General features: G+C 34.7%; 1 protein-coding gene and 1 non-coding gene across 3 annotated transcripts in view; one reads left to right on the forward strand and one right to left on the reverse strand.

The window, feature by feature from the left end:
• TMTC2 (transmembrane O-mannosyltransferase targeting cadherins 2) overlaps positions 1-12,795 on the reverse strand; it is a 409,124-nt gene that overhangs the window by 177,759 nt on the left and 218,570 nt on the right. For both annotated transcript variants that reach the window (XM_061205503.1, XM_061205504.1), the window contains exon 4: positions 3,548-3,662. In XM_061205503.1, coding sequence (XP_061061486.1) covers positions 3,548-3,662 — 115 coding nt within the window. The remainder of the gene's footprint in view (positions 1-3,547; positions 3,663-12,795) is intronic.
• On the forward strand, positions 2,765-2,871 carry LOC133101861 (U6 spliceosomal RNA). Its single transcript, XR_009702747.1, has one exon. It is a non-coding gene; the product is annotated as a U6 spliceosomal RNA (small nuclear RNA).

Here is a 12,795-nt window from a genome sequence, read left to right on the forward strand (position 1 = left end):
TTTAAGAGACTTAACTTTAACTGATAATATGAAATGTGATTAACACCTGCTGCTACCACAAAGGAATGTTGTTTGGTTAAGTTTACTGGTAAAACTGAGCAAAGCAAACTCCTTTTCTTTCAGGATTTGAAATAGAACAAGGAGCAATTTCTGTATGTCAGAAAAAATTATGTGATGAGGGCTTCCCTGGCACAGTGGTTAAGAATCCGCCCAGCAATGCAGGGGACACGGGTTCGATCCCTGGTCCTGGAAGATCCCACATGCCGCGGAGCAACTAAGCCCGTGTGCCACAACTACTGAGCCTGCACTCTAGAGCCCACGAGCCACAACTACTGAGCCTGCGTGCCACAACTACTGAAGCCCATGCACCACAACAAAGAGTAGCCCCCACTCGCCACAACTAGAGAAAGCCCGTGCCCAGCAATGAAGACCCAATGCAGCCAAAAATAAAAATAAATAAATTTTAAAAAATTGTGATGAAAATAGCATATACATATCTCAAAAAAATTTTATTTGTCACATAGTCTCTAACTGTTCATGAGAAAACCTGGCTTTTTTCCTAACTATGTAAATAAACAGAAAAAAAAAATAAGATTGCTCCTAGGGACATATGATGCCAGACATATTTATGATATTACAGGTTGTAAAGTATCTATCTTGGTGTGTCTTATTAATATTTGATTAAAAATCATTGAATAACTCACCTATTTTGAAACATAATTAGTTATGTATCAGAATTCTGTCAACCATATGGGTTATGTAATCCTTCAAAATTATTGCCGATATTTCTTGTGGAATTTAGGCCTCTCCATTTGAGCTAACCGTTAAGAGTATAGTTAAAAAAACCTGTCACAGTAGTAAAATTATTTTGAAACTATAAATGGCATTATGCCATATCCCTTTTCCTACAAATAGGGGGGAAGAAACCAAATCTTGTTAATAACCACTTCTTCAGCAAGAAATTTTCATTGGGGTTTAGGGAGATGTATCTATATGCTTTCACAGTTTACATATGCATCCACAGAGTAAGTTATAAGATGCAGCTTTTAAATTTCATGGAAAGTATATTCATCTAATTGAATAAATTTCTCTTCTCAGCAAAGAATAAGCCTGGTTGGACACATTTCCTTTTTCTTTCAACCCTTGCCCAACAAGTAACACCAGAAGGTAGGTAACTTTTCAACCAGTGGCTATAGATGAGAGAGAGAAAAACAAGTTCAAAGAAGGGATGCTGGTTGTTCAGCTACTTTCTCCCCTGACAATGTATGAAGAATGGGCACCAGAAGCAAACTGGCATCCCACATTGCAAGACAAGAGGTCCCTTTGACAACATTACTTTCAGAGGCAAAAAAAAAGAATGTGTAAATTTATCAAACTGATAAGGTTCTTTTTCATGAAATAAAAATACTATTCAATAATCAATACTAATCAATAATATAGGAACATCACATTATTTAGATGAAGAAGACATGGGGGAAAGCCTTTGTAGTTGTATCTAGATATATCCATTCAAATAAAGAAAAAGATGCAATCTCAAATTACTTCGGGGAAAATGACGAAGTATGAAACACAGCAGAGAGTGAATATCAGGGGTGTGTAAACTGGAGAGGGAGTGCTCCACCTGAAGGCATCCCAGGTAAAAAAGAGAAAATTGAACACTGTGCAGGTCAACACAAAACACATGCTGACCTAATTTAGACTATAGGCCAGGAGACTGAGACACGAGGGTTAAAGTCTAGGAAGTTAAAGAAAGGTAAATGTACAAACAGGAAGTTAAACTGAGCTCATCTTGTCTGCTTTCCCTTAAAAATCTAGATATTTTGGTGGTTTTTAAAAAAAATTTTTTACATCTGTGCTTTTAGATTTAGCTAGTACAAAAGATTAGACATAACCAGAACACAAATGCACATTAAAAATGAAGCTGACAAATTAGTTTAATATTGTCAATATTACATAGCAGTCATTAAACACAAGCAGTAGACATCTTATATGCCTGGTCCCCTCCTACAGGGAACTGGTCCTCCTCCCTTCCATTCCAACCCCAGAGGCACTGTCAATGGAGGGCTCTTATAGCCCCGGACACACGGCCCAAAGTTTCATTTAAGAAATGATCCATGATCCCAGAAAGGTCAGTCAGAGATCTTTTTCCAGGATTAATAGAGACACCAAGACAACTCCTTCAGAGACTGAGAAGAGTCTATATGCATAAAGGTGCAGGAGTCATTTCATTAACTTAGAGTCCCACAGAGAAAGGAGTGAACCCAAAAGAAACCAAAGACACAAAATGGAGACAAACACCCGAAACATAATAAAACAACTGGATCTAATTGTGCCTTCATCTAGTCAACCCCAGGAATTTTCAGTTATGGGGGCTAATAAATTCTCTTTTGTGTTTAAGCAAGTTTAGACTAAGTTTCTATTACTTATAAATAAAAGAGTGTCATAAATACAAGAGACAGAAAAAGGATTTCAGTTTAATTTGCATTTATCCACTCACATCTAACTGCACCCCCTGGGGCTTTCCATTCAAATAACAGAACAGATTTTTCCCCAGGGATTTTTCTAACCCAACATACACAGACATTCTAAATTATCCCATTATCCCAACCTAATTGTCACTACCTTTGGAGGAGGGGGTGGAAAAAGAAAAGAAAAACATTATCTTATTTGATAACTCCCCAGGTTTAGTACATGTTCTATATATACTTTGACACCAGCAATTCTTTAACAAAGGATAAAATCTATTATTAAAAATCAAGATATTGTGCTCGCTTCGGCAGCACATATACTAAAATTGGAACGATACAGAGAAGATTAGCATGGCCCCTGTGCAAGGATGACATGCAAATTCGTGAAGCGTTCCATATTTTTGCAATTATACTTCAATAAATATGTTTAAAAATATATATATATACATATAAATAAAAAATATACATTTAGTATATGACATGCAAAAAACCAATTCATTTAGACAGTAATAGGTATTTAATTGGAAAACGTTTGGTGAATGAAGGAATGAAGTTTTGTACAAGTGCAATGAGTGAGTCTGGAGGACTGGTTTTTATACAAGGAGTAATTGTTCCTCTCACTTCCTGTAATTTCCTTTGGAGAATTAAAATGATATTTTCTAAATTAAGTAAATTAATAATAAATAATTAAATAATTTTAAAAAAAATCAAGATATCAATTACATAGAGTATCATACATAGCAGCCTTATTTTATGAGCCCAACCAAGTACTAATGATGTGAACTTTAAAAAAAAAAAAAAAGCTAAAAGCATTTAAACCAATTTTTACGTTATATGGAATAGTACTTCAAAAAAAAAAACCTCAGCCATATTATATCAATACACATGAATATCAATGATGTGGCCCAAAAGAGAGATCACAAATACCATCCATTTACTAATCTCAGAAGCATGATTCATGAAAAGACTATTTCAGAATATCAGCTACCATCATCTCCATTTCCAGCAGTTAAATCAATAGCCCCTCTCGCCACATGTTTCAAAGATGAACCAAACCAGAGAAAGCAACGCATACTCACAAATTATAAAGCATGTCAGCCATGTTGCTTCGGTAATACAAAGCGTTTCTATAGGCGCTTTCAGCTTCAGAAATTTTGCTCTGACTCTTGAGAACATTTCCAAGGTTACCCCATGCTGCCAAAAAGAGAAAGAAGTATTCAGGCTGAGTGTCATTCCAATTATATATGACATAATATCAGGCCGTCAGGAAGTACCACAATGAGAGAAAAAACTCTCATAAAACATTTTTAAGAAAGCAAATTTATTTCCTTTATACTCCAACATTTCATCAAACTAGGGGATTAAATACAATGAAAGCCTAAAACAAAAATATGTCTCAAAGCTGATATACACGTACAGTTCATCATAAGGCCAAGAACTATGTTATCTTAAGATCACCTACAAAGACTTGAAGCTCTTTCAAATCTTGGTAGGGGTCTTCGTGGACTGAAATTATTGTATACTTACTAAACCAGAAACTGTACGAAATCATCTTAAAATAAAGACTTCATTCAAATACAAAAACACTGATAAATGACATAGAAGAACTGGAAATAAAAAAGAAGATAACTAAGGAGACCAAAGCTATAAAAAGGCTTAATAGTCATCAGAATGTATCAGTAAACACTCTGCTTCTTAAAACAGTTAAGTATATATGGTTTATTCACATATAATGTTCTTTTATACCCTTCCTGTTAATAAATTCATACATGGGAAAATCAGTAACAGTGTTTTCACAAATAGTCACAGTTAAAAATCTACATTTTCTGTATACCATTTATGTTTCACTCCAAATAATCATGATTTCTCAATATTATAAGACACCCCATTAATAGCTGCCCACACAGCATGGCTCTCAACAGACCTATCCCTCAAACTTGGATGCTTCTCTTGTCTTGTTTCTTTCCCATAAGGAGATGGGGTGTCAGGTCCTGAAATCAGAGTCCCTCCCAACTAGAAGATGAGGATGAGAAGGCTCATGAGTACCAAGATCTATTTATTTGGGTAATTAATAGCTGTATATGAAGAATGAAAGGGGTTTTGTGATATCACTTTTTAATGCATAAAAATGTGTAGCCTCTTTCAATCCCAAATTTGCTTATGTGCCCTGTAATTTAACACTCTGTGCCTTTGTTTACTCATCTGTAATATGGGGGAGAATAATATCTCCTGGGTTTGTTGACAAGGATTAAATTAGTTTGTATACGTAGGGTGTTTAAGACAGTGCCTGCCATGTGGCAAATACTCAATAAATATTTTCACACCAAGTTTCACCTTTCACTGCAAACCAACATTCACACGCTACGAATTAGGCCTTGGCACTATGAGTCCATAGAAAATTGAATCCTTATCTTTTTGAAAGATAAAAGTTAAAAAAATACAAAGTATGAAAAACATATAGTAAAATAAATTATGATCTTCATATTTAATAGGCAAAACACCATATGTATTTTATATCCAACCCCCCATCCCACCACCAATATAACAAAGTATGGCTCAATGGAAACTTCTAATAGCCAGGCTGTTTTTCAACCCACCTCACCTCTCCCAAAGTTTTGCTTTGATTGTGGCATTAGTAAATGAAAATATATTTACACTGGGATCACTCCAGAGAAATGCATCCAACTAGTAATTTAAGCACCAGGAAAACATCATTATAACGTTATCCCATCTTACCCATAGTCTTTGAACACAGATGATGAAAAAAAATTATAGCAGGAAATTACTTTGAATATTAAGGCATATTTCCAGAGAAACTGATTGACATTTTTTCAAGTACTTATAGCCCAATTAATAGTTAATAGTCAACAAATACATAATTATGTCTAGAATATACATTTACTCATTTGGTTAGTGGTTCATTTATTAATTCATAAATGTATTTGTTTATTAAGCACCTATTTTGTGCCAGAAACATTACTGGGGGCTGGCACAACTGTACATATATACAAGTTCTCACCCACTCGCAGCTTATGTTTGAAGTGGGGAGTGGAGTGGGGATGGGAGGACCACACAATAGAAGAAATGAATTAACTTCAGGTGATAAGTGCTACAAACAATATAAAACAAAGTAAGATGGAGGGAATGAGGTTAATTTAAACAGGGATATCTTAGAAATAGGGAAATGGGTGTGATCTCTAAAAACTGAGGATAAGGAAGCAGTCTTGCAAAGACCAGCAATTCCAGGTAGGGGGAAAAGTAAGAGCAAAGAATCTAAGATGCCTTCCGCAGGGAAAGGCAGTAGAGGAGATGGTTATTTCAAAGTAAGACTACAACTTATAAATTAAAAATCATCAGCAAAGTTATCTGTGGCAAAGCCACAGCGTGTTACTAAGTTTCTTTTGTCCAAACAGAAATCACTCACATATTTATGATTAAGTCATTGCCCTAGGTGACTACAAAAAGAAGAAAATTCCCAAATTAAGTATGTAGTTTTTAAACAATTTTAATTGCTTATGGATAAAAGAGGGAGTAGGGGAGAGAGGAAACAAAGGGTAGACTTTGATGTCCTGAGCTCATCTGACACTCACCAACAGGCCATTCTGTTCTCCTGTTGTACATACACAACAGGAAACCAGCTGGAGACAAGGTTACTTTGAGACCATGGTAAATGATACCAAGCAAGATCACTTCATAATTTTACTAAACACAAAAAAGAAAAAGGCCACTGTACAACCCACAAAATACCAAACAACCCCCTCTCTTGCTAAACGAATGACTTCTTTAACCAGGCATAGATAGAATTGTCCCAGCATCCGATCTAGAGGACTCCCCTGTTTCCTTAGACCCTTTCCCAAATCACCCAACCAAAATCCAAATCCAATGACAGGACATATAATGAGATTCCCCAGGACCCCAATGGTGCAGTGTTCCTTCAGTGCAAGGAGTGATTAAGCCAACTTCCTTACTACCAGTGTGTTCCTGCTGGTCTCTGCCTGAAAGGCACCGACATAGAGGATTTCATCACATTCAAATATGAAAACAATTCTTCTTCAAAATCCCTTCTTCCTTAGATAATTACTCTTTAGTACTGTGTTTACCAAAAGAGAGTTTAGGTTTTTAAGTAAGAGCTGACAAGACTAAGCCTATAATTTTTGCCTGCTTTTTTTTTTATTGTTACTATTCCATACTTTCAAATTTAAATACTATTGATTTTTGCTTCAATGCTACCAGAAACCAATGCTAACCTAAAGATTACTTCTAAAAATATAAAGCTACCCTATAGAATATAACCTAAAATTAAAAATCCTATTAGTAGTCAACTAAATAGTAATCTTTTCACAAAAGTTGTTCATGTTTCAGTGACAAAACAAAAAGTAGGAAAAAAAAAACATTGTTGACATATAAACCAGTTAAAATCTAGCTCTTACAGATATATTAATAGTTTAAAGGAAAATACATTAAAATAAACTATAAAAAGTACATCTTAAAAGGGCTAATGTGATGATTTCAAATCTATATAATTAACCTATAGAATTAATCAGTGTAGCTTTAGGGTTTTCTTTTCTATTACTTGACAAATTTGATCATATCAACCAAGTCAACTGTTTTATATCAGATCAATTTTTACACCTAGCTGGTCTGATGACTTGAAAGTATCCAAACCAAAACTCAAAAAATATGGAGAAATATTCCAAGGCTCACGGATGGGACAATTTAACATTATAAAGATGTCAATTCTCCCAAAATTAATCTATAAATGCTATATAATTCCAATCAATATTTTAGCATAATTTATTAACAAACTCAAAAAAATGTATTCTAATAACCATAATAGAAGAGAAAAATGAAACTGGGTCTTTATAGCATATTCACCATATACAAAGGTAAACTCCAGATGGTTTTAAAAGATAAATGTGAAAAAGTAAAGCTAACAGAAGAATATATAGATTATCTCTGTGGAAGGGAAAGTGGCTTCTTAAAAAGACCTCCAAATAGAACTCAAAAAGTAAAAAAAATTGATGAATTTGAGTATCTCAAAATGAAGGACTTCTACTTATTGAAGGACACTATGGACATGCATTAATACACCAGGAGAAGATATTTCAAACATCTAAACAAATAAGGAACTGCATTTAGAAATAAAAAGAACTCCAAACAAAGCAATAAGAAAATAAGAAATCCAACAGCACGGGAAAAAAATGGGCAAAGGATATGAACAGGAACCTACAAAAAGGGAAACCAAAATAAATTCTAGAATACATTAAATAATTTGAACTAATACTCAAATTCCTTAGTAACCCAGAGAAATGCAAATTATAACAATGAGACTTGAGATTGGCAAAAATTAGAAAACTGGATAAGGTCAAATACTGGTGGGGATGTGGGAATGGACCCTGGGCACTGTGGGGGGCCTTGTAGCCTGGGGAAACCACTGCGTTCTGCCATCTGACAGTACTCTGTCAAATCAGCAAATGTTACTGACTACGTCATGAATAATCCCTGACGAGCAATCCCACTCCCAGAGAAATTCTAAGAGAACATTAAGAGGATGTTTAATGCAAGCCTCTGAGTGTTGGCTGATAGTAGGAAATAATCAACCTGCCCATCATGGGAGTATCATGTGAGACATAAACTTCAAGGATTACTATACAGCAGTGAGGACCAGCAAATTCCGGGTAAATACTGTAACATGAATGGACCTTGAAAAGCCTACAAAGATTCAAAATATCTAATGCATTCTTTTAAAAATATTAAAAATTCATTCCCACCCAAAATATCACTACATATTTTACAAGGGTACATTATAAATCTAAGGATGCAAATCAAGTACATTAGAGCAGTTACCTATGATGCAAAGGGAAATTCAAGTTAGGAATAGAGATAAAAGGGAATAAATACATAAATAAAAGAGAGGAAATTTGTAGGGATCACCCTGAAAACTGGCTGCAAACTGAGGAATATAATTAACTTCTGCAGCTAGGTAGCAGGGGATGAAAAGGAGAATGGAGGGGAGGGGAGGGGAGGGGAGGGGAGGGGAGGGGAGGGGAGGGGAGGATAGGAAAGAAGAGACAAAAGGAAAATGAAGGTCACTTCACATTCTTTTAAAATAGAGATGGGGTTATTCTATATCTTACTTCAGGAATAAAGGGTTTTAACATTCACTAAACTTTTTCTTGTTCTAAGACAATTCGAAACAGATGTTTGAGATTATCTTCAAATTTTCACTTGGTAATTATACTTTGGACCAACATAGCTTAAAGATCTTGTATTTTCATTAATATTTAATGTCATTTACACTTTTTACATTTTTAATCTCATATATTTTATTGATGCATTTATTTCACTGCAATGACCTTTAAAACTACAGTTTGATTGGAATAAAATCCCTGAAATTCTTCCAAGAAATTGTGAGTGAAGCCTAATAAAAACCTATCTAGTTTTTTAAAGTCTGTATTTTAATAGACAGTGTGCCCAGATGAATCCAATTCACAAATTAAAGCACTGGAGATAATAAATCAATTATTTGAAGTTTTAAAAAAATGTAATCAGTTTATCCTAAAATCTCAATGTAATTTTTGAAAGTTTTTCCCAACAAACAGCATTTCAAAATATTCAGAGTACTCATTTTATTCCTATTTTTGACACAGTTTATACTATAAGAAGCTGCTCTTGTTGGGGGACTACTGTCCCATTTCATGGGCTTAACGTGCACCACTAAAAGCCTAGGTAGAGAAAAAGAGAAGGAAAAGGTGAAGGGAGAAGGGGAGGTGGAGAAGGAATAAAAATATATGTATATTGGGATAATAAAAATAACAGTGCTTTCATTTATTTAAAGTTTACTATATGCTTGACAGTGTCCAGAATTTATTTAACACAAAAATAACCTTTGAGGTCCATTACTATACCCATTTCATTGATGTATAAACTGAAGTTAACTTTTTAAATTGCAAAGTTAATGACAATAGAGAACCAGATCTGTTTCCAGGCATCGAAATCTCACCCTCTCAATACTGAGTCAGAATACAAAGTAGATCACATATTAGAGTACTCAATATTTACACATATTTAATTGAGGGACTAGAGTATAATACAGAACCAAGATAAATTATCCAAATGAGTCATCCCCTCAGAACTGGTAGGGACAAAATACTCCAGAAACAACAAACTAAAGCTATCTAGTACCCATAATTCATAATGTATTTTCTATACCACAGAAAAATTAATGCCAAACAATATATTAAGTGTTTTACATTTCTTTGGGAATGGAATTTTAAATGTCACATTTTCTAGTTAATGCAATGGAAAGAGAACAGAGTCTACCTATGTAAATAAATGGTTGTTGCTCAAAGATACTGGGGATTTAGGTACATTTATCAAGGACTCCTAAGTGCCCTGAAGATGCCTTACATGTGACAGAGATTTAAAAAGCATTGTTTAACAAGTACATGACTTAGTTCTTAGGACTAAGCATATATAATGATTATATTAAGGAAAAGCAAACAGATGCTTCTAGGTATCACTGGATAAGCTTTAGGAAATCTCATCTGTAAAGTTATTTTATTTTCAAAAAGAAAACGAAATTTTTCTTTTAAACAAAATCAGGAAGCAAAGAAGCAAGAATAACTCATATCTCAAGGGCCCTTCACACTGGTATTTAACTGCATCTAAAAGGTATCCACTTACTAAGAAACTTGACCTTAATTCACAAGGAAAGCTTCTCTTGTACTTTCGTCCACAATCTGACACAGTTCATCTTATGTTCCTTGAAAGGCAGAAAAACAATTAAATATTCCCGTCTTGCAAAAGTTCTTCTAAAGAGAAAATCAAATGTGAGCCCCTTCTGGAAATGTTAAGTGATCTACAGCAATGAATCTCTCCAAATTTTTTTCAAAGCCCTCATTCAAATACAGCAGTTCTAAGTTCATAAAGTAATTCAAACTTACTGTAAAGTAACTACTGCAATTTCATAGCACTTGATATATTTCACAAAATCAATGCAGGGAGATTTGAGCAATTTTTTCAAGGATATATATATTTTTAATTAATTTAATTTTACTTATTTTATTTTTGGCTGCATTGGGTCTTTGTTGCTGCACGCGGGCTTTTCTCTGGTTGGGGGGGGCGGTGCTACTCTGTTGCCATGCGCAGGCTTCTCACTGCGGTGGCCTCTCTTGTTGCGGAGCACGGGCTCTAGAGCGCAGGCTCAGTAGTTGTGGCGCACGGGCTTAGTTGCTCCGCGGCATGTGGGATCTTCCCGGACCAGGGCTCAAACCCGTGTCCCCTGCATTGGCAGGCGGATTCTCAACCAATGCGTCACCAGGGAAGCCATTCAAGGATATTTTTACTTTACACTAAAAGTTTGGAGATATTTATATTCATTGATTATAAAAAAAAGTTTAAATAATTTTCTTATGATTACGGCATGCATTACTCTTTGAAAAATCAGCTAATAAGATGAATGAGGGTTGGAGGCAGACGGAAGAGGGAGGAGATATGGGGATATATGTATATGTAGAGCTGATTCACTTTATTATAAAGCAGAAACTAACACACCATTGTAAAGCAATTATACTCCAATAAAGATGTTAAAAAAAAAGATGAATGAATCTCTTAATATTCAAATTTTAGCTACTTAACATTCAGGAATGCAATCATGCCTCGGGGTTATCATACCAGCATTTCCATTTCATTGGTGCAGCGAACACAGCCACCAAAATCAGCAAGGACTCGATTTTTGACTTCTGCCTTCAGCTGTAATTTATTTTTACTTTAGAACTTTAATATATGTCTTTAGTCCCTGTATCAACACCAAGTTCTATGTAAAGATCTGGCAAAATTGAAACATTTAATACTGTTTTAAATAAGGTGATAAATCCTAAATTTTGCTTCCTCCAATTCTAAGTTACTTGTTTGAAATCAGAATGCTACCCCCCAAAAAGGGTTAAACATTGAAATTTGCCAGTTATCTAAGCCAGGCCAGCAGCAAAAGAAAATAAATACAGGAGTGCCTAATGTACCTGTACTGGATGAGGAAACTGTGCCTCAGAGAAAGTGACACTTAAAAGCTAACAGAGCTAAAAGTTATGTCTGCTTGGTTCCAAAGCCCTTGTTTTAATCACTATGGAACACTTGGACTTCAGATGTGTTCCAAAAATGGTGTTACTAAAGATATAAGTTAAATAAATGTCATTTTAAAATATAAAGGATAATTATGTTAAAATTTCTAATCTCAATGAAAAGGGAAAAAAGAGAAAGTAGGAGGGGAAAAAAGAGCCACTCAACTGCATGAAACTTAAGATTAATGTGAATGTGGTTTTTTTCTTGTTAACCAGAATGATTTCTCATTCTATCCATTAACAAACATTGTAAGGGAGTCAACATTTGTAGCCTGGGCTTTTTACTAATTGTATGATAGTGACTGCAGGGAAATAAGAGCCCTTATAAGCCTACAAGAATTTATTTTTCCTAGTAATTATACCTTGGATTATTACAGAAACGAACATAATGTTAAGTGGGTAAAAAGAAAAACTGCCTGGCTAAAATGTTAAGTGGAAAAAGTACACATAATTTAAAGATTATGATTCATATGATACCGGAATACACATACTATACACTTTTACACTCTAAATGGAGCAATTTAATAATATGCAATTATTTCTCGTTTCCCTACCTTTGGTTACTTCACACGGACCTGAAAATAAGTTTATTCCTAATAAGGGAAAAAAGTATTAAAAATGAAAAGATAAAATTTAGTATTCCACTGATATGTTAACATTGTCTTGACAGCATTGTTAGTTGCTACGCTATCTATGTGCATATTGTAATATCCACATATACAGTTCAGTGCAGGTTTTTTGGTTTTAACATATCTAGGGTTATTCCTTAGCGTTTTACCATCTGCAATCTCTACTGTAGTCTGACTAACTATGAGCCACCCCCAGGTCCACAGTTCAGTGTCTGCTATCAGTAACACGCATGGTCTGTGAAGCTGGGTCTCACCTGTGGAAGCCTTCACTCTTTAATTTCCCATCTGTGCTCAAAATTTTTCCCATTGCCTCTCCATCAAAACAAAACAAATCTCTTTATGTTCCTTTCTGATAGCAATGTGCTCTCTGTGAAGTTTCTGATTAACTAACCCACAGCATTATACATGAAGAAGACAGTAAATACAATTGCATTTGCAAATATAATGACTGGACAAAGAGGAAGAATTTAGAAGCATCTGAGCTTTGAGGCTCTCCTCAAATCTTACCAACAGACCCTTTTTTTTTGCCTATTACACTGTCAATCTAAAACACTTGGTGAATATATAACTGGTATATAG

This window comes from Eubalaena glacialis, chromosome 11, assembly GCF_028564815.1.
Source record: "Eubalaena glacialis isolate mEubGla1 chromosome 11, mEubGla1.1.hap2.+ XY, whole genome shotgun sequence".
Lineage (NCBI taxonomy): Eukaryota > Metazoa > Chordata > Mammalia > Artiodactyla > Balaenidae > Eubalaena > Eubalaena glacialis.